At 40.3% G+C, this 27,974-nt stretch overlaps 1 protein-coding gene across 1 annotated transcript; it reads right to left on the reverse strand.

Annotated features, from left to right (window-relative positions):
• Window positions 1-5,169: 5,169 nt before the first annotated feature.
• LOC306702647 (ligand-dependent nuclear receptor corepressor-like protein) lies at window positions 5,170-26,822 on the reverse strand (the record flags this gene model as incomplete). Its single annotated transcript, XM_079168291.1, has 10 exons — window positions 5,170-5,289; window positions 5,909-6,529; window positions 7,460-7,652; window positions 13,481-14,491; window positions 16,392-16,497; window positions 16,628-16,936; window positions 17,226-17,358; window positions 17,584-17,663; window positions 18,208-18,273; window positions 26,726-26,822. The coding sequence occupies 10 exons, from the start codon at window positions 26,820-26,822 to the stop codon at window positions 5,170-5,172; spliced, it is 2,736 nt and encodes a 911-aa protein (XP_079024417.1).
• Between the last annotated feature and the right edge of the window lie 1,152 nt (window positions 26,823-27,974).

Consider the following 27,974-nt stretch of genomic DNA (forward strand, 5'->3'; position numbering starts at 1 on the left):
TCATATTGTTCTGCACAAATATTGTGAGGTTGCCGACCCCTGATATAGCGTGTCGAAAAAAAGTCATAAAAAAAGTCAGAATACATGTCGAAAAAAGTCAGAATCGTATAAAGTATAGTATGTCAATACTATACTAGTATAGTGTGTAGAAAAAGTCATAGTTGTGTGTATGGAAATAAGTCATAAAAAGTCGAAAAAAGGTAAGGTATTGAATCTATGCTATAAATAATTTTTCCACAAACTATAGTGTGTATTTTTGACATTCTATAGCGTGGCGAGGTGGGAGATCTAATTTGCAAATGTGAACTTTATTTATTGCAATAAAAACTTTGAACAGACAGATGCTGTCTGTGAATTCATGTTTTATAATTTATTAGGAGAATATTTTTATGACATTTTTTATGGCTTTCTATACTATGACCTTTTTATGACTTCTTCCATGAAGCACTCTCTTCCGTGAGCACAGGCTTAGTCCATCCTCTTTACCAAACAAAACATGTGAAACGGTAAGAAGGGGAGCTAATTGTGCGCTGCAAATAACTTTTGCATTTCACCAATATGGTGAACGTATCACCAATTTCTGAGATGTCGTTATTCATTCACCCTCTGTTTTCTGATAGAGGCCAACTGCTTACCAATCTGTCCCACAGCGGGAGCTTCCTGTGGTGTTCAGGACACTCGCCTGTGAGCCGTATGGCAGGTTTACGGCGGGTCCACACCTTGGTAAAATGCTTTCATTGGCTACAGCAAGGCATTTCACAAAGCTGAAAGATTGCTTTGGCATGAGGGCAGAGTCCACCCGGAGCACTGGTGCCTCAACCATGTAGTACTCATGAAGGGCGGTAAATGTTTGCGTGGCAGGATGTTAAGGGGCCAGTATGCTTCAAGTTACGTGTTTATCGCATCCGGCAGCTGTGTGGAGGTGAGACAGTTTCCAGGGTTTAAACTTAGAAGCGTATCGCTCCGCCTACAACTGTGGCCGTTCATAATGGGTATAAACACTTTGCATTTCAATATACAACTTGGTATATTTCAATAATACAGAGCCCTTTAGCTTTCACTTTGTCACTTTCTTCAACTTTGTCTGATTAAATAACATTTAAACGCTTGTATAAAAGAGCCAAGAAACAAAGATAAAATTCAAACATCTTTATATCAACTCCAGCAAAAATACAAAGTTCTTAACATAAAGATGTATCATTCTTGGGATTACCACAAATAAAGCAGTTATTTCTTTCTAATATACAAACCCAAACTCTTTAAATAGCAACTGCAAAGAATAAACATGTTCAAGTCTGATTTGATGGGCTGGTTTAGATTTGCTAAATCCGTTCGCCTACATGGAGTTCTTAAATAACAATAAAAACATGACAGACATGTTTTGCATTTACAGATGATTTACCCTCTAAGAGAAATGAACATAATAAAAAATAACAGTGTGCTAAAAATGACAATTGACAATACACTAATGCAAGTTACTACTGGAAGTTAAGGAACTTCACAATATGAGAACATCTGCCTGACAATAATAAAACAAATAATAACATAAAACTTCAACATACTTGAATTCACAACTCAGAAGTGTGACTAGACTACCCCAAAAATATTATATCCAACTTGTGTATAATTAGGGAAGGCATTCATCACCCTGTAATCTGCTATTAATGCTCAAGCGGCCATAAACGTCGTTCATATTAACCAACCAAATATACATACTTTTCAGGCCTTTTTATGAAATCGTGTTGCGAAGTGATACACAAACCGGTATCTCGGTCATTCTCAGATACTTTTTCACTACAGCATTTTAATGGGCACTAAATGTGCATACACATTATTAAATGAGGTTAGTATTTTTAAAGCTCAGGGGCATAAATATAGTTTTGTGTTTCAGTTGTAGAAAGGCAACCGCTCTAATGCAAGAGTTGCTAAAATTGTCTCCACCTCAACAAGACTTAACACATGCAGATGCAGGTAAAATACTCAAAGTGACGTCACTATTACGAGCAGATAACAATGGGTGCAATGGTCAGAAGTGACTGCAGAGGTACACAGTGATGAAAACGACCCAAAACAACATGGAAAAAATAAAGAATACAAACGTTTGTCATGACACATACAGATCACACCGGTCTGTTTTTAGCAATTCAGACTCGTATTTGCTTTAACATCTAGTACAACTACAGTAAGAACAATATTAAGTTAATGCTCCGGCAAAATGAGAATATAAAAATAAACCTGGCAGGTAAGACCAAATCAGAAAGTTTGAATGCCTCAATCGAGATAAGAATTTACAGATGCCACTCGAGGTACATATTGTGGGGACCGGAAACTATCTGCACACACTCAGCGAAGCAAATGCATGTTGACGACCTCTCCGGGAATAGAACGCTGTGGTAACTGAAGGACAGGAGTTTTCACATTTAGCAACACATTCTATTACTTTACACTTCATAAATAAGGCACCGGGTCACAATAGCCACATATTCACACTTGTGATTGGAAGACAGGCTGGAGATACACGTTACCTACTTCTGGAAGTGAAAATGCTTCTCACAGCAAGCTCTATGAACACTGCTGTGCATGCTATCACCAAAAACTAAAAGTATATACAAAATGGCAAAAAAAAAAAGATTTGAAACAGAATGGTGAGTGAATGTTGTTATTCCAACTTCTAAAATGAGCTTTGATGGGCCATTATCTCCAGCCGTGTCGTAGAGTGCTGAAACAGAAACTACACCTGCTAGACATCACACAGGAACTCGTCTGTAGTCCCTGAACACTCCATCACATTTGTATTTTCACACTGAAGCTTTACAAAAGCATACATGACTTTCAAAATCTCTTCCTGCTTCACATATTTGCCTACTGAAAAAGGTGCCATCTGAAGAGTAGAAAATAGAAACTTCTGGTCCTTCTGAGTATATTCCAGATAAAGGAAGACAAAACCCTCTTAATAAAGATGATCTCTCTCTCTCTCTCTCTCTCTCTCTCTGTCTGCGTGTGCTTTTCATTTGGAGAGTGATGTCCTGGTGCGCTTAGCTGGGGTCTGCAGACGCTCCCGAGCTCTCTTGGTTGCCGATTTAGTCGCACTGCGTGGCATCGAGGCGGCTCGCCTCTTCTTCGCGGTAGACTTTACGGCCCCTCGTCTCGTCAGCGTGGGCTCCTCACTTTTCCGGACTCGTTTAGGAGTTGGATTTTGTGTCTTCGTGGACTTTGCGGCCCTCTTTGAAGCATGTCTGGGGCTTCCGCTCAAAGAGCCCGCCACCTCGATTTTTCTCTGGGATCTGGTCAGTACCTGGTCAGGTGAGGTCGGAGACTTGACGTCCGCGCTCTGCTTTTGGGTTTCAACGGCGTTCTCTGTACCTTTGACTTCAGGGACAGTACTTGGGGATGATTCCTTTGTTTGGATTTTTGCAGCACTCACTTTGTTCAAGGCGGGTTTTTCCACCTCTATTTTCTCTGCTTCGATTTGCTTCTTATTGTCGACCTTGCCTTTAGGTGTGTCAACGGGGTTGTGTTCAGATATTTTAGGAGGCCCTAGTCGTTGAGAACATCTCTTTGGCAAGTCATCGGTTTTAGTTGCATCTCTTGAAGCTCTACCGCTGCTCTGAGCCTTGACTGTCCTCTGTTGAACGGGAGGCTTTGTAGTTTTTTTGCCAGCCAATGTTTTCCTCCTTTCCATTTTTGCGGCAGATGCTTTCATTTGTTTGCCAACCGGTAGGGGGGATTTTTTTGCCTTGAGAGATGGTTTCAGATTTGACTTGGCGGCAGACTTTTTGCCAGCCAGTCTTTTCATATTGCTGGTTTTTAAATTTTTTGAGGCCTCTTTGAGTCTAACATTGGTTTGCTGAACCTGCTTCTTCTCTCGGATATTTGAGTATTTCCTCAAGATCCTTGCACTAGCTGGATTCTTTGATTTACCAGAGGATTTCTGTGATTCAGCTGTTTGTCCACAGGCTTTGGCAGAAGAGTGCGACTTAGTCAAAGTCTGAGTAGTACTAGGGAGCTCTCCTCTCTCTTTCCCTTTCACTGCGTTTGCTTCTGCTTCCAGTGCTTTAGCGATCAGTTTCTGACTCTTAGGGTTGCTCTTCACAGGAGAGGCAATGGCAAACTTTTTCAAATGTTTCTTCAAGCGCTCTGCCTGTAGGCTTGGAAATACCCCCTGAGAGGTCCCTGAAGCACTCGATGAGCTGTGGAAGCACAGCTGCGTTTCTGACGGAAGACGTGTATTCACCTTCTTGACGATGACAAGGGACTTTGTTTCTGTTGTATCAAGGAACCAGCGACAAATACTGGTGAGATTAAAACCTTTCATGAAGAGCATTTGGACCGGTGAGTATTTCTGGTGGTCTGAAGACTTTGATTTTCGGGCCCTGCGTTTACTTTTCCATATAGCCGCCTGTCTGTCTGACTTGTTTTTGTATTTTGTTGCTGGCTGACCCTCTTTGTCCATCTGCACCCAGCCTTTTTGCATTTTATCATACTTAATGTTCAGATTTGTAATCAGGTGTTGGTTTTCTTCTCCAGTCAGAGTCTCAAAGAATTTGTTTATTTGTTTTGGGGGCTCAGGTCGTGGTGTAATCACAGGGATGGCTGAGCTATGGGGCAACACAGCTGCAACAGACACCGGAAGGGGCTTCACCTGAGCTTTGATTATTCTAATCGGGGAAGTTACGTCACTCTGTCTTTCATCTGCAGTAAGAGCACTGGTAGAGGCTACAGCCAATCTTTGTGATCTCAAAGCCAATTTCTTGTTGTTCACTGGTGATGACTGAGTAACAGACTGGTGGGACACTTCAACCTTACTGCTCTCACTTCTTAATGGCATTCTTTTGGGTTTTTCTGACACGGAAGAACTGCTTTCATCTCCACTTGCAGACCTGCCTTCTAAAGATGCTACATTTGGCTTCTGCAACAAAGCAACATCACTTGCTTCTGCCTCCTTTCGGAGAACCCGCTTACTTCTTAATGGCATAATCTGTGTTTGCATTTCAGTCTTTACAGGACTTTGATTTTCCAAAGGACTTGATAACTCACTGTTAAGTTGCTCATTTTTACTGTCATCTGCTACCATCTTTGTAGACTGGAGCTTCGATCTATTTTCTACTTTGCTTTGTTGTGTTTCTTCAAAGGTCGTCTCTACTGGCTGATTCTTTTCAATGTTTAATTCTACAGTTGTCTCTGGGACTGCTTGCTGTTGGGACTTTTCAGAGTCTGCAGGGGAAGATGACCTGATTGGAGGCGAAGCAACAGGAAGTGAAGAAGGAACGGGGAGGGAGGGGAGGTGCTCTATAGATGGAGGAGCATGGGTAGCAGTAGGTTTCAGAGGTAAAATGGAAGGGACAGCATTTGATTTGGGAGGTGATAAAGGAGTTCCAGATCTAAGTTGCCGCTGATCGGAGAGGACAAGCAGACTCTCCTGATCTCTCTGAACTTTCTTTTGTTTACGAATTTGTTTGGTCTTTGGGGGAAATTTAGATTTTGGGCTAGATGGTATGGCAGAGGATGGTTCTTTCACCTGCTGAATCTCAGGAGTAGACTCAACCGATTTTACAGCTCTGTCTGATTCAGGTACAGTTGGATCAACAGAAGTCTTGTTGGGGACATTCCGCCTAGATTTCACTGGGGTTTTATGAGGCGACGTGGTGCTGTTATTTGATCTACGGCGCAGACTTCTGTCAGAGGCCGATATGGGTCTACCATTGACAAATCCCACTACCACTGCTTCTGTTTTTCTTAACCGCTTTGGCAGCGAAACTACAGCTCCTTTTTTTCTGCGCCAGGGGGGCAATTTCTTCAAGAGTGAGTCGAGTGTCTTTGAGGACACGTCATCGTCATTATCACCTTCATTCTCTAAAGGTACAACACCATCAACTGCTTCGGATGTTTTCATTTCTGTCTCTTTCACCGTTGGCTGGTCCTCTACCGAACCTGTGGTGTTGGACTTAACTGCGACTTCTAAGTTGTTGCAGTGCATCTTTGACTCTGGTGGAAGTTCCTGCAGTTGCTCTACTTGTACTTCCTCCCTATTGTTTTCCTCTATTTCTTCCTCAACTTGAGCCACCGGTGATGGGGCTCTATTTTGATGGAGAACAGGCTCACTGTTGTGCACTTCTTCTAGTGAAAGCGGGGGCTCATCTTCTTCTATGGAAATATCCTCTAATGGTTCCACTACTGTTTCTGTGACTATTTGGTCGTTACTTTCACCGATGTCCTCTTGAAGCTCGGGCTTGTTCTCCTTTTCTGCTTCAAATGGAGCCTGAGCAACACTTTCTTCACTTTCTGCTGTTGTCCCCGAATCTGCAGTTGTATTCTGTTCTACATCTGGGTTCACATCTGTTTCTTGGTTTTCTCTTGGAGGCCTTACAGGAGACGAAGGAGCAGACTGCCCCTTGCTCTGACACTGACCTGTCTGACTAGTTTCAACTAGAACGTCTACTTCACTGGCTGCTACCTCCACCATATCTCCTGTTCCTGGTATCACACTCTCATCCGACTCTTCTGTGGACATGTGTTGATTCATTGCCTCCTGACACGCTCCAGCAAAAGGCATATCCACAGATGGTACACCCTCAGGCTTCGAAAGCACTTGCTTTGGGGTGACCAATGTGATAAGCTCTGGCATTGGATTCGGACAGTTGCCCCTCCCAGCCAATGTACGGACAGTTTTTAACTCCCAGATTTCATCTGAATACATATGTCCTCTGGTGCTTTTCCTGGCATTGCGGCGTGGACGCATGCCGCGCCGCTGTTCCTTAAAACACTCTGTAATTGGTTTGTCAATAAAAACAATATCACAGTGGCCAAGATCAGGGTCAGCTATTCCCCTACAAGCCGAGTCCCTGATCCGATGATCAGACGATGACTTGATGGTCTTCCTTGCAGTCCGCGGAGAGTCCGAAGGAATGGTCATGTGGACTGAAAACAGGTTCGCTGGTTTATCTTTGGCATGCCCTAGAGCCTCTCTCTGCCTTGCTTGATGTGTGTGACTAGTCTGATTGTGTCTTTTCACAGCGGAGCTGAGTCTGGCACCATGAGTCTCTGTTCTGTGTGATGAATTTGAGTTACCCTGTCTGTCCTCCAAAGTGTCAGAGTGAGATGAAAGAGAGGTGTTGAGCACACATGACAACTTCTTACCAACGTTGCTGGTCATGATTTTCATCTTAAGCGGGGCATGATCACCATTACGGTTGTTCTCTGCCTCCATTGGATTAGCAGTGGGAGTGACCAAAGCTTGGTTACTCCCTGACCCAGGGCTGCGAAGATCCAACGCAGGGCCTGCAGATGTTTTCAGCGAAACAGCATTCTCTGGAACTTTTTTCATTGCACAGCTGCTTGGGACAGAATGGGACATATCCTGGACCTCTGACTTGGGAGTTGATGCCCTGGGAAACCTTAGCTCAGGGCATGACTTCTCAGGGGTGACTGCACTGGATTTTGCAGTAGAACAAGCAGTTACCTGGATTCCAGAGGTAGATTTAGAGGGTTGCTGCGTATTGGAAGATGCCAGTGCTTTGACCTCCGTCTGTAGAAAGCCTATGGCATCTACTATCTGTCTCTGATGGTGGGGACAGAGTTTGGCCATGAACTGTTCCAGCGTGGAGGTGGACTGCAGGTCTTTTGCCTTTGCAATAGGCAAGTCGTGAGGCTCACTGAGGGGACAAAGAACAAAATAGATGTAAATGCACATCAAGAAGACACAGCTTTGGTTTATACCATTGATTGGTATGTGATTATTACACGTATGAAGACAAATGTCCATTCATCTCTACAACTAAGAGCTAAATGTTTTTGTGAAATAATTCACAAATGTTAAACAATGTTTATCATTGCATATTTATTAGAAGAATAGGTGATTTTAAAAGTGAAGCTTTCAATCCAGTGAACTTGACCAATAACATTGTTACAGCTATAACATTTTTCTTTTTTTGCACAGTGGTGCCTTTTGTTACAGTATACATCGAGAAAATCTTACACATGCACAAGACATTTAGTAATGGTTGCCCATTCTGATTAAAACAAGTCAAACACATGTTTATCACTTGAAAGAGCAAATACATTAGGGGGAAATATAGAGTACATCATTTTTGTCAGGTTTACATGTATTTTATAAATAGTGCAAAGGGTGACATTTAGATACAAGTGCTCAACAACTTAAGACAAATTAACTATTAAAAGTAAAATCAATTGCAACATGCAAAGTTAGTTATTGTAATACATGGGAGGTGTTGTTAGGGTGTGTTGCTGTATGTTTTTTTGAGTGAGGTAGGTCCATTACAAAACCCTCCAAGAGCCTTGGAACATTTATACCATCACATTATGCCAAAAATATATCAATCTTACTCTGAAAAGGTTATTTTCTTTGTAAAAAAAAAAAAGTTAAGGGTCATTGTGGTCTTTTAACAAGAAAATGAACACACAAATGAAACCACATCTGGATCCCTGAGGTGACATGTCACAAGGCTATGCTGGGTAGTGATGAATTGAAATAGCTTTTCCCACAGCGTGTGCTGCTGAGCTAGATGTGCTGGCAACTGCATGACATGCAGTCAGAAAATGTTCTGTTGAGCATCGCCTAAAAACCTTTTAAAACAGATACTTACAAACGTACATTGTATTTGTACACAACTATAAATGCTGATTTGCCAAATACCATGCTACTGATATTTCCATTGTGACAACGTAAAGCTGAAATCTCAAACGATGGTGGAATATATAGCGCTAAGCTTGCTATGTACTAAGCTCACCTCTACTCATTGCTAGTTTCCAGCTATTTATCAAACAGACAGGCAAATGTGCCTGTTTTGATGTTATTATACTCCACTAAATGCATGGACTAATAAACAGAATAGTTATTCAAAAACATTACAAATTTCAGCTTTAAATTGCAATGTGAACAACACAACCTTTGAAGTAGGAGGCGTGAGTCTTTTTTTGTTATAATCTCCAGAAATGCAGTTTTAGGTTTTACATTAAGTCGTTTTTTAGAAATGGAATATGTGTGCTGCTTGAGGCACTGACCTGGAAATAAACTTGTTAATTAAATACCCATTGGTCAACATCCTACCTGCACTGAGGTTATATTGACATTTAGTGCCTAACAAAGTATTTAAAACAATAAAAACAGTGAAAAGCTGCACTACTTTTTTGGGCTCCAAACACAAAAATATTTCTACAGCGTGCCAACATATCTGAAATATAACTTCTTGAGATTAGAAAATATATTTTTAGGGATTAAAAAACAACATTTGCTGGAAATGGAACCTGACCAATGTTTTTGCTTAGCTCATTAACTTCACAGCCCTCTTTGCAAGGTCTAAGGAGTAAAGTGGTGTACCTGAATAATGAGTGGTAAGTGTTTCATCCCTGAGGGTTTCACTCTTTGTTTCACTTAGCATTACGGTAAAGAACTGACACTAAGTACATGCCTTTTTCGTCCAGAGGAATAAAATAACCAGAAAGAACCACTCTAACAAGCAGATGCAAACCAAACTCATTTCAACAATATTTCACAAGCACACAAACAAAGTTGTGTTTACTCATCCACAATGTTCATATACTGCACATTAGGGATATAGATAATCTGTCAATTACGAACTACTATATTTCATCATACATCTTCAGTGAACCATTAACCAGATTGAGAACTGGTTTAGGGATATTTCACGTTCACAGTACACTCTACTTTATACATTGCTGACTTGACGGTAAACACACCAACACCCCAGTACTTTCAATTAAACTGCCTCAAAGATAAACTTTACCATATACAACTAACTTCCCACTGACACATATGATTTTGTCCAATCATGCACGACATACCCAGTGTTATTCCTGTACACATTGTTCATGTTAAATCAAATATACCTTATCTGTACATATCTTTTTATGGACAGGGATACGCTTTAGACTTTTGTCCACATACATTATATTAAACGAGCAAAAGATACCTAACTTGCGTCAGAATACAGTGGGACAACCTTAACTTGTGTCCCTTCACATCTATAATGAAAGAGTTAAATATATCTGGAATCTAAAATGATGTACTTGTGTCTATAAACACTATGTGAATTACTTCTTTGATTAAAGCCATTTACATTCATGGTTACTTAATTGATGATAAAAACCATTACATTTGTAAATATCGATTAATCAAGACTGCATAAACAAAATAATTCCAAACATTTCAGCTTAAGTAAGTATGGAATGAATGAAACGCTTCCTCCACTTTGAGGAAAAAAGGTTTCCACATAGAAGGGCATAATAAAAAAATGCTTTTTGATCATAACTGTGTGAACATCCCTATCCCGAAAAGAAAAAAAAAAAAAGTATTGAGACAAATAAAATATGACATAGATGAGGGTGCGATAAATTTCACGGATACACTGAAATGTTTAAAACGGTTGCACTTTGACAGATTTATGAGCTCTTCCTATAAACTATTTGGCTTTAAGGTTTTCACAATGGACCGTGTTGTGTACATGAGAAATTGCTACATTAAACCGCCATGAGAACAGTAGACTGCGATATGGATTTTCCAGATGAGGTAGTCAACCATTCGATTTGCTACAATAGACCGTGAGGAGCGCAAAAACCTGTTCTACCTGTCAGCGCAACCAAAGCGCTTGTAATATATATTAACTAACATGCATTCAACACTCAGAAAACAGAAAATAAAGTGAGCCTTTTGAGTAATGCTGAATGATTGTCAATGCAAGAATAATATAATCAATGAAAGTGAAGACTAGCTTGTACGTAATCCTAATAATCGTACATGTGTACTTAAAGCAACTGCTTTGTTTTAAAATTTCATCTAAGCCAAAATTATTCAGACATTTTGTATGAATGAAAACTATATGCAATTCAGAGTCCTTCATTAGTTACAAATAATGAAGATTTTAACCTTAAATTGATAAGAAATGGAAACATTAAAAATAAAAGAAATCCTGAATTTATAAAACAAAGCGCAGAATAAGAGAAGCCAAACAAGTAAGTACGTTTATCATCGAACATAAAGTTAAACTATTGTTACAGTGCTACTAACATACAAGTAATAAGTAATATGTGCGCAAGTCCCTGAAGTATGTTACTACCAACTCTCACGCAAAATTTGTTTACAATCTAGGCAATTCTATGTATTTTATGCCTGCAAATATAATATCTGAACTAATGCTTGTAGTGAAGGAATCATTTCTTTTATCAAAACATCCACGTTCATCGAAGCAACATTGTGTACATCGAAAATCCTGCACAATTTGCAAAAAATAATAACCAAGATCTGCTAGAGTTGTGCATCAACCTGATGAAAGAGTTATGGACCATGATCCCATATTCTGGAATGTCCTGAGGTATAAACGATAATGCACAATGAGGTGTCCTGGTAGAGCAAAACCATGCTCCCGGACGAAGGCAGAGTAAAAAACATGGAGTTCCCTCTGCAGAGTCCACTTGGCAACAATTCAATGAAAATGGTATGTATTGGCAACAGGGGACAGGCCGAGTTTAAACCTTAACCTTTACGTATAGTAACAGCACCATGACCCAACCTTCTGTATGGTAGTAATATTAAGGAAATGGCATCCACCTGAGTTTTGGAACAGCCATCATTCATCTATAAAGCATATTCGTGGATCGATCGATGACTTGCAAACTATGATCCACACAGTTACAAACAATAAAAGCAGTAATTCTGTGCTTGCCTGTAACTGGCAATTTGATTTATTCACATCTATGTGGACTCAGCCTGAGATGGTATTATATATATCTATATATATATATTCAATAATTCAAGCCAAGTATGAACACGACAGCCAGGAGATGCATTATTACTCCTCCTCCTCACAGGGACAAAACATTTAGTTTCATTGAATTGTTGCCAAAGTAACGCAAGAAAAAGGTCGGTGTGATTGAGGCGTGAATATAAGAGTAGCTAACAAGTTAGCTAATTTGACTAGCTAGCTAATGTTAATGAGCTAGCACAGTCGGCCAGTATGTTGAGCTATATCTGCTAATATTGCTTGATAAATTACTTTGTGAACTAAGAGCTTCTAAAAAGGACAATGCTTCTAGATATTATTTAGACTAGCATGAACATAGAACTGATCTTATGATCTCGTTTACCTGGAGCAAACACTTTAAAATATACCTGAATGCAATTTAGAGAGTTAAAAGTTGTCTGATACCAAGAGTTTAGCGAGTGCACTATTAATAATTAGATCACAACAGCGGAGTATCGACCTCACAAAAAAGAAGTGTTATTAATGAACCTGAAGAGACAATTCTTTATCACGTGCCATGGGCAAGCTAGATGTGTAAGTATGTTCAGTATATGTAGAATACGTTCATACATCGTAAATAGAAAAAGAAAAGTTCTGCCCTTCTTGTGTCTCAGAGAAAGACGTTCCCAGAGATAATACCTGAAATCTGAAGGCTTACACTGGCACTGAAATGCTACTGATAACTAGTTAAGGTATGTTGTAAAGTCCTCTGAGAGTAGGACGCGCATACTCGGCAGTAAGACATCCTGAAATGTGACCTCAAAGGGGAGATCTGAGCATCCTTCCCCATCTGAGGTGACTTGCATGAGGCAATGATTCTGTAGCTGAGGTATATACGTATATATGTATATGTATATATATATATATAAGCGTGTACAGTGATCCACTATCTGATAAGAGACATTTTCTTTGACTGACAAGTACTGCATTCCAATCTGAATTTATCCTGAGTGCAGTGAAGGCAATGTAAAAAACAACAACATACCATTCATATAGGACGGCAAAACATACAGAAAGATCTATAGGTGGCACAAACGTATCATGCTTGATTTGGATTCAAAAGGAACACACAATGTTATTCCAACAGACTAGAACAATAAATTAATATTTTGAATATAGTGTTTAGAATGAATACATACTCTGAATATAAGTGTTTGGAACAAAAAGTTATTTTTCTTACATCTCCGGTGTCTATTTCAGTCCCAGATGTGCATTTGCGAAACAGTGACAGAGACTTTCACTGCCATCCATAAGGGCCTAACACACACAGTAGGCCCAACTATATATATATATATATTCTCTTTGAACATATGGCCAAGTGCTCTGAACAGTACTGTGAGAAGACACTGAGGGGCGCCACTTCCTTAGAGATGATTCAATTTGATTCTGCATGTTAATAATACATGGATGCAGCCAGGAAATGACAGTTGTGAAAGCACAACCTAAATAAATAAACTGAAAAGAATCAACAATATACTTTAGTAAATTAAAATTTCAAAATAGCAAGTATGCCTTACGAGCACAATATGTAGAGCAGGGAGACATTTTGAGTAATTAAATGAAATAAGTTAATAATAAATATGGCTATTTTGGTCGAAACTTTACATTTACAAAAGGTTTTATGGAAAAACAATTCAGCTGCTACCACTGTCTGGCAAATGCAATATCTGTACATGTTTATAAGTACTTTACGATGATATCACTCATTTGATGAGAGGCTTCCATCGTGGAAATCATTTCCGTTCTCTTCAGATGCACTCTCTCTTTTCTCAGAATCAATGTGCTGGGAGTTTTGTAATTCTTTCCTCCCTGGGGACTGAGAAACACTCTGCTCCTCTATCTTTAACAGCTTCAGCTTCTTTTTGGGGGGATGCTTTAAGGTACCCAGTCGCTCTTTCACTTTGTATTCCAGGGTGCTGTGTGGTATGCCATAGATCGTTTGGGCTTTAGACACACTCATTTTCGCCCCCATCACCATGTCGATAGCCTCCTCGAGCAGGTCAGTGTTGTACTGTCGGTATCGCCCACGCTTCTTCCTCGGCTGCTTGTTAATCAGGTCTGACTCTGAATCCAGAGTATAGCTTCCCCGCAAGGCTTTGCGATCGGTGTCCCGAGGCCAGTATTCCTTCTCTGAACCTGAGCTACTAAAACCTCCACTCCTCTTTTTCTGGATCTGCCTCGGTAGAATGGAGCGAAGTGCCTTTCCCAGACTGCTCTCACAAGCTAATCCTGAATACACGGTGGACAGGGAATCCCAAGATGGGTCTGTCGCCAAAACTCGCACTTGGGGAATCTTGAGGTCGAAAGATGATGACTGAGAAAGTGAGAGGCTGTGGTCCCTGCAGGCCTCCTGGAGGTTTCCTTTCTCATAGGCAAGTGACTTAGACCAAAGTCCAGCAGCTTCCAACAACCTGGGTATGTCTTTAAGGTGCTCACTAGCCTCGCTGTTGGTTTTGAGTTTGAGAAGGGCCCCAAAATGACTTTTGGAATTCCAGGAAGCAGATCCATTTTTGAAAAGGTCAGCAGGTCTGGAGCCGCGGCTGAGAGGTGACTCTGGGTCGCTCTCCAGATCTGGCTCCTCTTTGATGTGCAGCGCGTATGCAAGAGACGAGGAAGGCTTATAACGGGTGGAGTGGCCGATATTCTCCCTCCTCCTCCCATCCTGTAGGCTCTTCATAAACAGCCCGACTTGCCCGTCCGCTCTCAAGGATCGCCTGATTGGATGGAAGGAAATTGGGTGTAAGCAGAGCTTGCACAGTGCCTTTTTCTCTTTTATAAAGGAGGATGGGTTGGGGAGGGGAGGATGTTGGCCACTCCTTTATTATATGACCTTGCTTTGGTAACAACACTATCTTTTAAAATAACTGACTGCGAGGTTGTGTATATATGACTTTTAAGAACAAAAAAGGCTCACGTTTGACAATTTTTTTATTGGCTTGCTGGGATGATAGTTTACAAAATCTGCATCAACATAAGAAATAAGAAACAAAAAAAAAGGGCAAAGAAACAATAAAAACAAAAGCAAAGAAAAAAGGCATTTATTGGAGTACATAAAAGGTCTTGGCTCAAGAAGCATAGCCAGAAGGAGGCAATATTTGTCATTGCAGTAAGGCAGCTTGGCACGTAGCTGTTAAGCAGGGCACACCAACTATGTCATACAAAATGGCTAATGCAAATAAAGAGCTTGACATTTTGTGTATGACGTTACCAGCGAACAAGCGCAGAAATAAAAGAGTAAGCCAGTAGAGGGTTGTGTGCATCAATGTCAAAACCTAACTGAAGTGTGATCACATAAAAGGAAAGAAATGCACTATTCATTAGGAAGAAAAATCTATCTGGCAGTTGGATCAAAAATGATTCAAAAGATTATTTAGAAAGGGATGGTATTTATTTTTATACTGCTAGGAATGATCATCACTTTTAGATCATATCAGCTATCAAAGCAGAAGGGGAGCATGCAAAACCACTGGTACTTCATTAATCCATATACAAATTTAATTATAGGCATATTTAAGGCCAGATGGGTATAACAGTATCAAGAGGCTTTGCTCTCAAGGAAAACAAAAAAGATCAAAACTACAAAATAAGATGAATTCTATTTAGATACAGATATTGTTTCAAATTAGTAAGAATTAGGTAAAATGTGTCTACAGAGAATGCAACTTAAATCTGAAACACAACCCTCTGATTTGGATGGCAACATTAGAGGGAATGTATATTTTCTAATACTTGGTATGAGTGACTATGCTCATGTTGGCATCATGTTTATCCGAAGTGTGTATGATATGAGAACTACTCGCGTTACCAGTATAGTAACAGACGTACAAGCGATGCTTACTTTTTGAGATTAAAACCAGTGAATGCAATCCTTCCTTTGGGAGAGGAACATGGCAACCACGTCATTGAGAATCAATCGAGTCTCTGAAGATTCTGTTTGAATAAAAATCTACTTTCTACTGAATTTATGCAGGACTACAGTCCTCAAGGAGGACTTTTGGGACAAAAGGTGTAGCAAGATGCAATAATAAAAGCAAGGCTACAAGTCCTTCAGTAAATCATCATCATCTTCATCATCATCAGACAATAATGATAAAAAACAAGATGGCGCTGACAGAACCTTTCTAAGCCACAGTAGCTCACTAACCTACAAGATGTTGCCCAATCAGTGTCCAGCTGGCGATACCAGCGACTAGTTAGACAAGAAATTAGGACCAGGCCGCTGCATTAACTATAAGTTTGCAAGGTCAGTTATTTTGAATGACAGCATGATACAAACTGCATCCACAGGGACGCACTGGAGTGAGGTTTAAAAGCAGAATCCAGTAGTGGAAGCACATGGAATACTTCAATGTGTTGCAGTAGGTAAAAAAAAACAACCTTTCCCATGTTTCTTTGTGGCGAAAAACACTTCTGTAAGCACAACCTTGTTTGTTTCTGTTCATTTTATCAAGCCATCAACTGGCCGGGTGATCTCCAATTTCAGGGCTCAAATTTCAGGCCTCAGCTAAAGCCCGCGCATTGATGCCACTGTTCATTCCAAATCTATTTTGTGAGTCACCCTAAACTACGGCGTAACATATCCTAAAGCGAGAAAGAAAAAGAAACCCATCTTACCCTTTGAGCGTGGTTGTGGCTGGAGAAAGGCAGGGACTACGGGCAGGCAGGCTGCTGCTGCTGCTGCTACAGCGACTCTTTTTGATAGATAAGTCAAGAACTCCATCTGTTTAAAAAAAAAGGCAGAAAAATAAAATCCAATCAGTTTCAATTAGGTTTAGTCTGGCTTCTTACCAGTGCACGTGTTGAAGCATGAATCAGCTGCCCTGTCACCGATATGTTTAAGTTCACACTACCTTGTTCACGAGGCACAGCCAGGGGCCTCTTGATGGTGAGGTCAAGAGGAGCATCCTGGTCGGCCATGAGGAGCTTGCTGAGGACGGGGTTCTGGTTGTGTGCAGGCCCGGCAGGGCTGGTAGAGGGAGCAGCCCCTGAGAGCAAGGGCGGGGTCTGAAGGCTTTGGTCAAAGCAAGGCGGGGAATCAGAGCCACTGTCCTGAGGGGAGCTGGTTTTTGAGGTATATTCGGCAGCGAACTGTCGGATCATTCTCTGAAGGATCTCTCGAGCCACTACTGGAATGTGTGGGTCAGAGAAATTTGGCACATCTGAAAGGAAATAAATGCGAGGTAAGATCAAAAGCAAGTTTGGTACCCGGCCTACAAACCAACCCAAAAAAACCCACAACAATACATAATAAAGTAATATTCCCATGGCCATAAGTGCAGTAGTTGTAGCAATTATAACTCATGCGTAGAACATGAACATTCATAATTAACAATAAAAGCTTAAGTGTCTTGTCTGCAGGCAGGTTCTCATAAGTTAGTCATTAGTGTCATAATGCAAAATACTGTTGCACTAATAAGCCCACTCCCTCACTGAGACATGGAGACTCACCTTTTCTGCTGAGGACTGCATTGAGAAACTCCTCGGCTTGTTTCTCTAGTCTGCTTATTGAGGCGGGATCTTTAACTAGGAGAGGTTTGGGTGCATCTTCAAGCTCCTCGTTGTTTAAGCCAATTAAGTGTTCCTGTAAAATGACAAAACTGTTCGATCAATGGTCTTCAGACTTAAATAGAATACATATAAACTGAACAATGTATGGGAGATTTTTTTTTGGTTTGTTTTGTTCAGTCCTAACTTTATGTAAGTAATGGCAACTAATTCTGCTCTGAAACCCTGAAGGATTAGAGAGCATGGGCATTTGTATAGCACTCCTAACATTCATCGATTCAGAGAAAACAAGAAATCTTACCTTTACTTTGTCTCGTCTCAAACAACAGAAAAGACAATTTTCATCAAATGACCAGTCAGACACTGCTGTAGGCTCCAAGTCTATGGACACAAAACAGATGACAGGAAATTAAATACAATTGTGCGACAAAATCTCTAAACAATGTGTATTGTTAAAGCTCAAACCAATGCCTGTCGAAGTGTTTTGATGTGTTTTAGTGAGACTGACTGAACCACATTGATTCAGTTCAACATAATAATCAGCAGCCATCGTCCCCGACTGCTGCTGTAGAAAGTCTACTTAGACTTTGACAGTCCTCTCACTGCAAATATAATGAAAACCCAAATAATGTCCACTATTGTCTCACAAACATGTATTGTGAAAAGGTCTGTCGGACACTGTAGACTTTTACACTGGCCCCACGCCATCCAAAACACCAACTTTGGAGGAACACAAGGCGTCTTCTCTTCTGCAGCCAGAGGGGCTGTCTGTAGAGTGAATGTAGATGGGTACCAGACGGTACAAAGCAGCAGCATTGTCATAATGATGACAACACATAACGCTTGAACCACAAAATTCTCATTCATGCCATCCATAGGAGCATGGCCACTATTCCTGAAATTGAAAATGGTCTGAGATTCTTACCTTTAAATAATGTGAGGTCTTCTAGCAGCTCGGGACCAGACAGACCTTCGAGAATGCTCTCAAAACCTGGAAAGACATGAAATTCAATAAATAGGCAGCTGCAAAATGTGTGTAACAACATATCCACCTAAGAGCCAAAATAAAGTGTTGTAAGTTAGAGCCAGGTTTACTGTAAGTCACTGACACTCCACATGATAACGTCTCATCCATTCACCAAGGCTCGTCTCTCCATTTCATCTCGACAATGTAAGCAACCACTTGCTTCTATCAAAAAGCACATTATCAGCTTTCATCACAGGTTTTTAATTCAACAGTAAATGCATGCACTCCATCCTCCTGTTGCCAGGCAACTGAAGCACCTACAGAGTTGGGAGTGACTTCATGCTGCAACGCCGCAAAAGAAACTGCCAGAAACAAGACTGTGGCGTAAAAGTATCCTGTGCACTTCTTGCAGATCGGGAATTCTACCAAAAAACTAATCTTCAGCTTACTGAATGAGAGTTTACAGTTAAGCAACTTACAGCCTAAATCACATTTACCGGCTAGTGCAAAAATCTCATGTGCATCATCGATGAGATCGTGGTGTCCTACAGTCCCAGCTGTTTGAAAGACACAATGTGTTATGCTGCATAGGACTTTGCTTAACAGTGCATTAACACAGTGTGCAATGTCTGCTCACTGCCGCAGGGTCAGCAGCGAAAACCAATCCAAAACCACAACATGCATTAAAACAAGCGCTAAAGAGGTCAGAGGTAACATCTGTCTACAGAAGTGCATCTTGATTGAGCGTTATTCCAAATGTGCTCGGCACTAACAGAACAAAAAGTCATGAATCAAACCACTCCGACTACAGAAAACATAATAGATGAGCTGTTAAAAAAACTATGCAAAACACATGTGCGTTTGTAGGCATTGAAAATCAAAGCTATAGTAGTATTTAAACCTTTACCAAAAGGATTCTCACAAGTTAAATTAGCCAAAAATTGGTCGTCTACTTACAGATGATCGTCCACTCTCTTCCTAAACTCACAATAAAAGCTGTTAAAATGCCCTGGCTCTGCCTCTCTACAAATTCCCACCCACTTTTCAACAGCCAAACATAAAGCGGGTGGGGGTGGGGGGGGGGGGGCCTTGCCTATAGCTGTAGCGTGAGTCTGTTTCTGGGTTAGTGCACAGGACTTCAGCTGAAGCTATCCAATCCTATTTCTGAAATATTTCAGAGGCAGGGAGAGGAAAAGTAGGTCATCCACTTTCATTTGACGGAACAGCGCCATGACATCAAACTGCTCTTCAGGAATTCAGTTTCGGGCATTTAAAAAAAAATGTGTCATAATGTAAACCATGACTTTGAGGCAATATTAACACGTTCCTACTGGCAGATCATAGTGTGGTGTAGTGACTTATGAAGGGAACCTCTTCGCACAAAACCTGCAACTTAAATTTAGAAGAGCAAGCTGCCTACATGTGCAAAGGATAAAATATTGATAGCGAGTATAGCTGTCATGCATGCTCTACAAAATAAATGAGCATAAAAACTGAATAATGGCCGCAGTTCAAATAAACTATATATGGAACAGAACACCAACACCTCACTGTATTGAGTGTCCTACACTTATTTACACTTTTGGATGCAGAAACAACACTGCACTGTTCGGCTTTTTCCAGGTGTGTCTTTCCTCTTTGAAGGAACGTTGAGCAATTAATTAACTGAAGAGGGAATTGGGCCACAAATGAGCTACTCCTACACATATCTGCTTTGGTTCTATAGTGATCAGCGCCCAGATACAATACAAGCATGGGGTACAGAGGTACAAAGTGATAATGAGAAAAAGAAAAAAAGTGGCCCAGTATTATTTGCCAGCGGGCAAAACACCTAATTATATCAAAACCTCAGTCAGGACAAAGATATCAGGTTAATAAGGCGAGCATTGCAAAAATGGGAGGGAATACATCTACAGGCCCAGTTTCATTGACAACATGTCGTTGAGCCTAATTAGGAGATTTAGTTTGTTATTCAGAATTGTTATTGCATATCTTTCCTTTACTGGGAGAGTTACTCATTCATGTCAATCATCTTGTTCTATGTGACGAGCATGATGATTCAAAATTCCTTTTAGCTATTTTCAACCCTTGTTGGCTTGTTATATTTAATTTACTCCAAATACATACTGTGGCTTGCCTCCAGGTGATTTATAGCCGAGTGAAGGCTCAGCTCACTGAGCTATGTTGAAATGAAAAATTAAATAGCATGATGGGTCTTTGCCTAAATGACAAATGAAATCAACGTTGTTCTGGAGATGAGCGCAGCAACTTTTTAGCTTCAAAATACAAATGAATACGTTAAACACATTTCCCATTTTAGCCATGAAATTGAGAATAATCAAGAAAAAAAGAAATTAAACCATATACTTATAATTAGGATCACCACCATCAATATTATTGCAAACTTATTAGTTGACTACTTTATATTTATTGTACAGACCATAACTCAAACATATCTTTTAAGTGCAGTATGAATGTTAAATGCAGTTCTCTTTCCATTCATACAACGATGCCATTGATTTTTCTCAGAACTCTCCTCTGCATAGGGACGTGATTAAGACTTTTTTTTACTGTACTGAAGCATATTTTTCATGAAGAGAAAATACTGTTTACATAGCGACTCTTCAATTTGTCTCAGGGAGGGCTTGGTTACAGATAAAGAAACAACATAAGATTGTAATTGTGCTTATGCACATGGCAAACCTCCCATACATTGGGACATTGAGACAGCAGCTTTCAACCAAGCTTTTCCGTGCAGGAAACGAGTACACAGAAGAGAAATTCTTCCTGGCCAAGTGATATTTTTAGACTCACTTACACTGCTTAAATTTCAGGCTTAATTTAGGTTCAATTGGATTTTGCAGACCATCAAAACGTCAGATGCTGCTGCACACCGTGGATGGTGAAGACAGTACATACAGCGCACAAAACATTTGACTTTTCTAGAAACGCACTTGTGAGCAGCCCGTGCAGTCACACATTTTGGAATGCACGCGGACATCCGCAAAAGGGTGCGCACAGGTTCTCTTGGACTTGAGGTGACATTGATGTCACTCGGCTACAGAAAGCATGAATTAGACTTAAGCCTGCTTATGACCTAGATCTCTGGCCAATCAGAAAAGGGAAGAAAGGAATTATTAGGAGTGTGCCGCACCCTTTCCACCAGCACTTAGAAAAAGAAATCCCACAGATCTACGATCAGCTTAACCTCCTTAAATCCGATTCCTAACCTTAACCTACGCTGTACACGTCACTTTGAACATAAAAACCTTCTTTATTGCTTATTGCTGCCGCTGTGTGTGTTGGAAGTGTAGCCAAAAGGTTCATTTTCAGCCTAAGCACAAATGCACTGAACCCCCTTGTACATGACACAGTGCATTTCCTTCAATATTGTGAGACAAATGAAACTGACAGAAATATGCGACTGAAAATATACACTGACAAATTCAAATTTTACGTTTATAAACATGTAACCTAATTTTCCAGTGTCACTGCTTGAAGCAGAATATGAATACCGTTACCATACCTAAATCGTAGGAGGAGGACACTAAATTGAGGATGAAGTGAAGTTGGCAGAGCCGCTGGATCCGTAACTACATTAAACACCACGGCTGCTGTAAGTCGACATTACTGCACGGTAGAGCTGGGCGATAATTCAATATGATAATCTATCGTCTTTCATTGGAATCATATGAGATCATATATCGTGATACACAATAACGTCGTCCAAATTGATAATAACAAGCACACACTGACTCAATTTTATCAGATTATTTTGCTCTTGAGTTCTTAATTAAATGAAAAGTATATACAATCATGTGGTTACTTCTTATAGACATTTATCTATTGCATTACTAGAAAACATGTTATATGTCATACACATTGAGATATGACGATACTCATACTAGGATAGAAGATTTTAGCCATATAGTCAAGTCCTACTTCATGGTTTCTGAAGTATCTCACCACTGTATATTTGCAGTGGAATTTACTTCTGACTTTTTTTTTTTACAAATGTCTAAATTGTTTGACTAATTTCTAAAAGATTTTGGATTTTCAAAATCTCAAAACAACAAGCTCTGTAACATTGTCATGAATGGACTTCTACTTTTGCAACCTGGCCACCAGAGGTAATGGGTTCACCTGTCCACTTATAAGTAACACTCCTAAAACCAGGTCAAACATGTCACCTGACGAAGCACAAGTGTTTCTCCAGCTTACTACAAATACTTTCTCTCCTGACAATAAACAGAGTCTGTAACCCTGGTGGGCAGCAAGGAGACAGTGTGTACATATTTCAAAACACGTATATTATATTATATTATTACATGAGTTCCCTCTATGTCTATTATGTCTCCCAACCCTTTAAATTAAAACTCTTAACATACATACGTCACGTTTGGCGTATCACAAAAACCATCAACGTCAAACACTAACATTTAGCCTCATCATCGAGCTGCAGTGCTCTTTCCAGCGGACGACCCACCCATCTCTCTGCCGCTCTAGTGCTGAGAGCGTACAGTGCTGCATCAACCCCCACTCGGCCCATCCCCCACTCTAACTACTGTACACATGCTATCTCAGAAGGAGTGACCACAAGCTCGCAGAAAATCAAATCAGTGTGAAGCCAAAATAAACCTTGCTTAATCCGGCATGTTTGGCTACATCCTTCGGAAATAGGGATTGATCGTCTATTAATCACTCCATCTTTTAAGACCGCATCATATTTGAAATTTTAGAAATCATACCAATGCTCAGATCGCGACGCTCATAACAGTGTAATTGTGTATGAAGAGGGTCACTGATATCCTTGAGCAATGCTCTATGAAGATTTTATACAGAGCTGGGGGCTGAGGACGAGTGCAGAGATGACAAAGTTGCACAAATTAGTCAACCTACAGTACATGACTATTTTCAACCCGTCACATACAGACCGAGCCTAATGCCTAACCACCGACAAAGTATTCACAAAAAAAGGGTAGGTCAGCAGACAAGCTGAGCTGTTACATGGGCATGAGCAAAGAAGGGTTTGAAATGTCATTTGGCTGCAACACATTGTGTTCGTTACAAGCAATATACAGTAGCTGGATCACGCTATACAGCAGGCAATGAGGTGGCAGCTTTGAGCAACATCTACAGTGGAGGAAAAGAAAAACCCTCCATGAATACTTAACGTGATATGATGCAAACTGACAGTCAAATGGTGTAATGCTGCACAAAGCATAACTTTGAATAACAAATATGAGACCATTGTGATTTTAGGCAAATGTAAAAAAAAAAAATAAAAAAAAGGGGTGCATGCACACTCGTACATTCAAGCACACACACACACACACACACACACATATACACAATTAAAGACATTCCATATGCAAGCTTTCAAGATGGTGGTCATGTTTCGCAAAATGTAAACAAACCTCTGCCAGATGTTTTTTGTTTTTTTGTAAATAAGGAAGAAGTAGGCCAAAAGCGCATCAGAGCTGGAGTAAAAAATGGGACATGCTAAAGTTTAAATAATAAACAAGACAATCTGCCTGATGTCAATATTTGCTTGTCGTTTGTTTGAGCACATACTTAATTCCACTCACCCACATGTCCAATGCAAGCATGAATAACTGGCATTCTCAAATACTAGCTGGTTCTGTTCCAGCACAACTTTTCCCCCAAATCCAGACAGAGCACACATTTTCAGTTACACAGTTCTCATCTAGGGGCTGGTGGACCAAGAACACATGTATAGGCAAACATAAAGACAATTGTTGCTGCTGTTCTATGGGACAATTGCCCTTGTCTCTGCCCTGCAGTTTTACCACTCACATTAAATACACAAAGACAAAATGTCCATTTCAGCATCAGCAGGGTGGTGGTGGCGTGCAGCCCTCTCCACCAAAAAGCCAAACAAAAGTATGCCCTTGTTGTCATGGACAGAATATGCCATTCTGCAGCGAGCGGACTGATGCTGTTGTCATGTACTCTGCAGCTTTACAGTTCTAGCCCAAACACAAGGGACATTTGTCAATCATGAAGGGGTTAACTGACTAACTGAGCAGTCCTGGGTCTGGAGCCAGTGACAAGTCAGAAAACTATTATTCTCTCCTGATTTGCTATTCAATGACGAGCACAAAGCCCACCTAGTAGTGTAGCCTCTTAGCTGGAAGTTTGTACTGCAATCAGTCCCCACATATCGCTAGCCTAGTCATTATTAAAGCTAAGCACTTAGAATACTGTGTAACATAGGTGGTAACAAAGTCCCAACAATTATCTGTGTAGTTATAGCTTTACTATAACTGTTCTATGTATTTATGAAGTCAGCATCTAACCTGAACAAACCAAGAGCTGACAATGTTTAACATGCAACACCACATAACTCTTAACAGGAAATCTTAATAAAATATATAAACTAAATAGATATTCCTGTCAGATTTAGTCTTGCTGCTTCCTGAAACATCACATAACTACTCCATAAACTCATGTCCAGAATTTTGTGCACACACACAGTACAGCCGTGTACATACATTACACACTTTAATAAGACCTATACATAGCGGTCCCTGTAATTGAGATTGATTTAATGTGACATTTTGAGATCAGCAGCGTCAGAAGCAGTGTGATTTTTCGGCCTGTGGTTTAAAAAATGTTTCAAATTCTGTTTTATATTCTGCCAAAATTCACAAGAAAAAAAAACACTGCATGCCTGTTTAGGCATTTAATCACTGCAGTAAAATACTGCATATTACATAACATACCAGAGACCCTTACTAAAAAAACATGGACAGACAATTTAACTGTAGGCGTATAGATTTTTGTCCTTGTAATAGACGTTTGCATGTTATTTTATACCCATCAAAAAGCAGGCATCCCTGTGTAAAATGGAAATGGCCCCTTAATAAAGCATGCTGCATTCAATACAGGAAATAAATGAATTATGATTAAACCAGTAAAAAAGCAGATTTAATTTGAACATTAGGGTCAACAAGCAACTCTCTGCTCCTCATTTGCGTGATCAATCTGTTTGTGATGATGCTCAGTATCCACATTGGCTGTTGCTATGCTACTGAGTCAAAAAAAAAAGAGGTTGGCAAGGCATGGATTTAAAAATGGCCTCCCTCTCTCTCTCTCTCTCTCTCTCTCTCTCTCTCCCTCTCTCCCTCTCTCTCTCTCTCCCTCCCTCTCTCTCTCTCAAGCCCTTCGGTCAAATGGTGAAAACTACTAATGTAAATGTAAGCCATCTCTCTATATGTGTGGAAGAGAATAATGAGAGGGCGGATTAGAAAACGTTTCACAGAGAACTTCATATAGTTCAGGGGGGGGGGGGGGGTATGTTTTATCAATCGTTTCAGAATAAAAGCCTTTGTCAACAACAGAAATATCTACTATGTTAAAGCAGAAATGTCAAATTGTTGTACTACACTTGAAGACGAGCAACACAGCCGTTAAACACGACACACTTATAACCAACACATTCAATAGCCAGCATGTGCACACCAATCGCTTGTGAACAAGAGAGGTTTAAGAGTGAACTTGCTTGTTTTATCGGGTAACCCCATCAAGTAGTTGGGGAAAAAATGTCACCAAGCAAAAAATAAGTCAGCCTGCTGTTCGCGCTAGAGGAATATATTTCACACTGGACCAAAGTGGTGGGCCAGCCGACAGACAGACACTAAAGCCATGCCAATAGCCCGGCTAAAAGTCTTCCTGCCCAAGCCCTTAATGTGGGTTATGCCCTGTCCTGTCCTGTACTGTCCTGTCCTGTCCCTATTGCTTTAGCTATCCTCCTACAAAATTACAGTTTAGCCTAAATCACCACTCTAACACAGTATACACAATATAACGAGCTCTAAACCACAAAAGCATCAATACTCTTTATTATTTGTTTAAATTATTTGTAAAAAGGCCTGAGGAACTGACGTTAGAGAAGTTTATTATTGTAACGTCGTCGAAAATTGAAACTACTACAGCAGTGGGGTCTCAGCCACTTCCTCAACGCAATATCGCGCGCTCACGGGAGGTGATTTGAGAAAAACAAGTAAGCTAAATGTTAACAGAAAACACCCACCACGGATATGTGAAGCCCTCCCCCCATCCAAAATACAGTATCATCTCACGGGAACGCGCATTTGATCAAACGGGGTCTTTTAGCCGACACAGAGACACTCCCTTTAAAACAAGCACGGTGCCCTTTAAACTAACTAACGTTACAACACAAACGTTAAATAACTTAAGTCCGCAGTTCGGATTTAAAAACAATAAAAACAGAAAGGAACCCCTCAAAGTATTGCAACATTGTCACAAAATGCAACATTGTAGCAACTGCTCAGGCTGGCTCGCGTGAGAAGGAAACAGTTGAGGACAAAAAGTCGCTCGGAGATGCCCCGAGAGAGTCCGGTAATCGATGGTTATTTGCATCGATAACGGGCCCACAGATATGCAATTCAACCGGTAAAATGGTGTACCGTGTAACTGGCTTCATCCTTACCTACACAGTGAACGAGTTTGTGTCGCCAAGAGTCAAGTTCCTGCCGAAAGCCGCGCCTGTCGATTGTGCATTGCTGCCTTTTACACTGACTCGCCATTTTCTATCGTTCTTGTCTGGCGGGCACGAGCACGGGAAGAGGAAGCGCTCTGCTATGTGAGCGCGCGCCTCTGTGTCGAAGAGGAAATCACTCCCGAGGGAGATGTAGGTTTTAGTCACACTAACCAAACCAAACAGTGTTATTAAATCAGTAAGTCAGTAAATGAATATGCGAATACATACATTATACAATAGTAATAATTATAATAATAATTTGTATATTTAGCCCACCAATGTAAACAACAAAATGATATTTTCCCTTAATAATCAATATTAATGTGGGGTTGATGTTGATATCTTTGGTAGTTCGTATCAAATCAAATGTGGCTGAGGTATTTTTCTCTTGAAAGGTCATTACTATGTAGCACCAACCAGGTAAAGCTGGCAACTGCTCCCAAACCTTTGACCCTCGTGGGGCCCAAAGGCCCCCAGATTTACTAAGTGGGACATATTGGGTAGTTATTGGATACATTGACTAAACTAAACTGAAATGGTAAGGTCACAAGGCAGATACTGCATTTTTGACCTATATACTTTCGTCATGGTTGATGGCCTGTGTATGGTCCAGACTGAAATGTCCCGACATCTACTCGATGGATTGAATTTTGAACACACATTCATGGTCCAAAGAGGATGAAGCCTATACTAATGTTATTGATCCTCTGACTTAACTACTTGCTAATTACTTGATAGATTGTCATGATTTGTTGTGCAGGTATTCATGGTTCCCAGATGATGGATCCTAAAAACTCTGATTATCTGGCTTTTTCTACTGTAAAGTCGTTATACAGTATGAATACTATCCTGGTAAGGCTTTTTTTTCTGACTTAAGCTAATATTGAATTGTGAGTGGGAAAAGCTAATGCCTATGCAGTTACCCCTGTGAAAAACAGCTAAATCCCTACACCAGAGACTGCATATGTATGTAGTGTTTTCTGTGGAATATAATAAAGTAACAATAATAATACTTGTTATTGTTATTACTGGTAATCTTATTAATACTAGTAGTAGTTTAGTGGTGGTAGTAGTAGCATAGTATTGATAATAATAATGTAATGATAACATCTTAATAGTTAACTAGTCTGTACTTTGTATGCTATGGCCAACATATCTCACAACCTAAACTACAATTATACTGCAGTAGTGTTGAGTG

This window comes from Pholis gunnellus (genome assembly GCF_910591455.1).
Source record: "Pholis gunnellus genome assembly, chromosome: 11".
Lineage (NCBI taxonomy): Eukaryota > Metazoa > Chordata > Actinopteri > Perciformes > Pholidae > Pholis > Pholis gunnellus.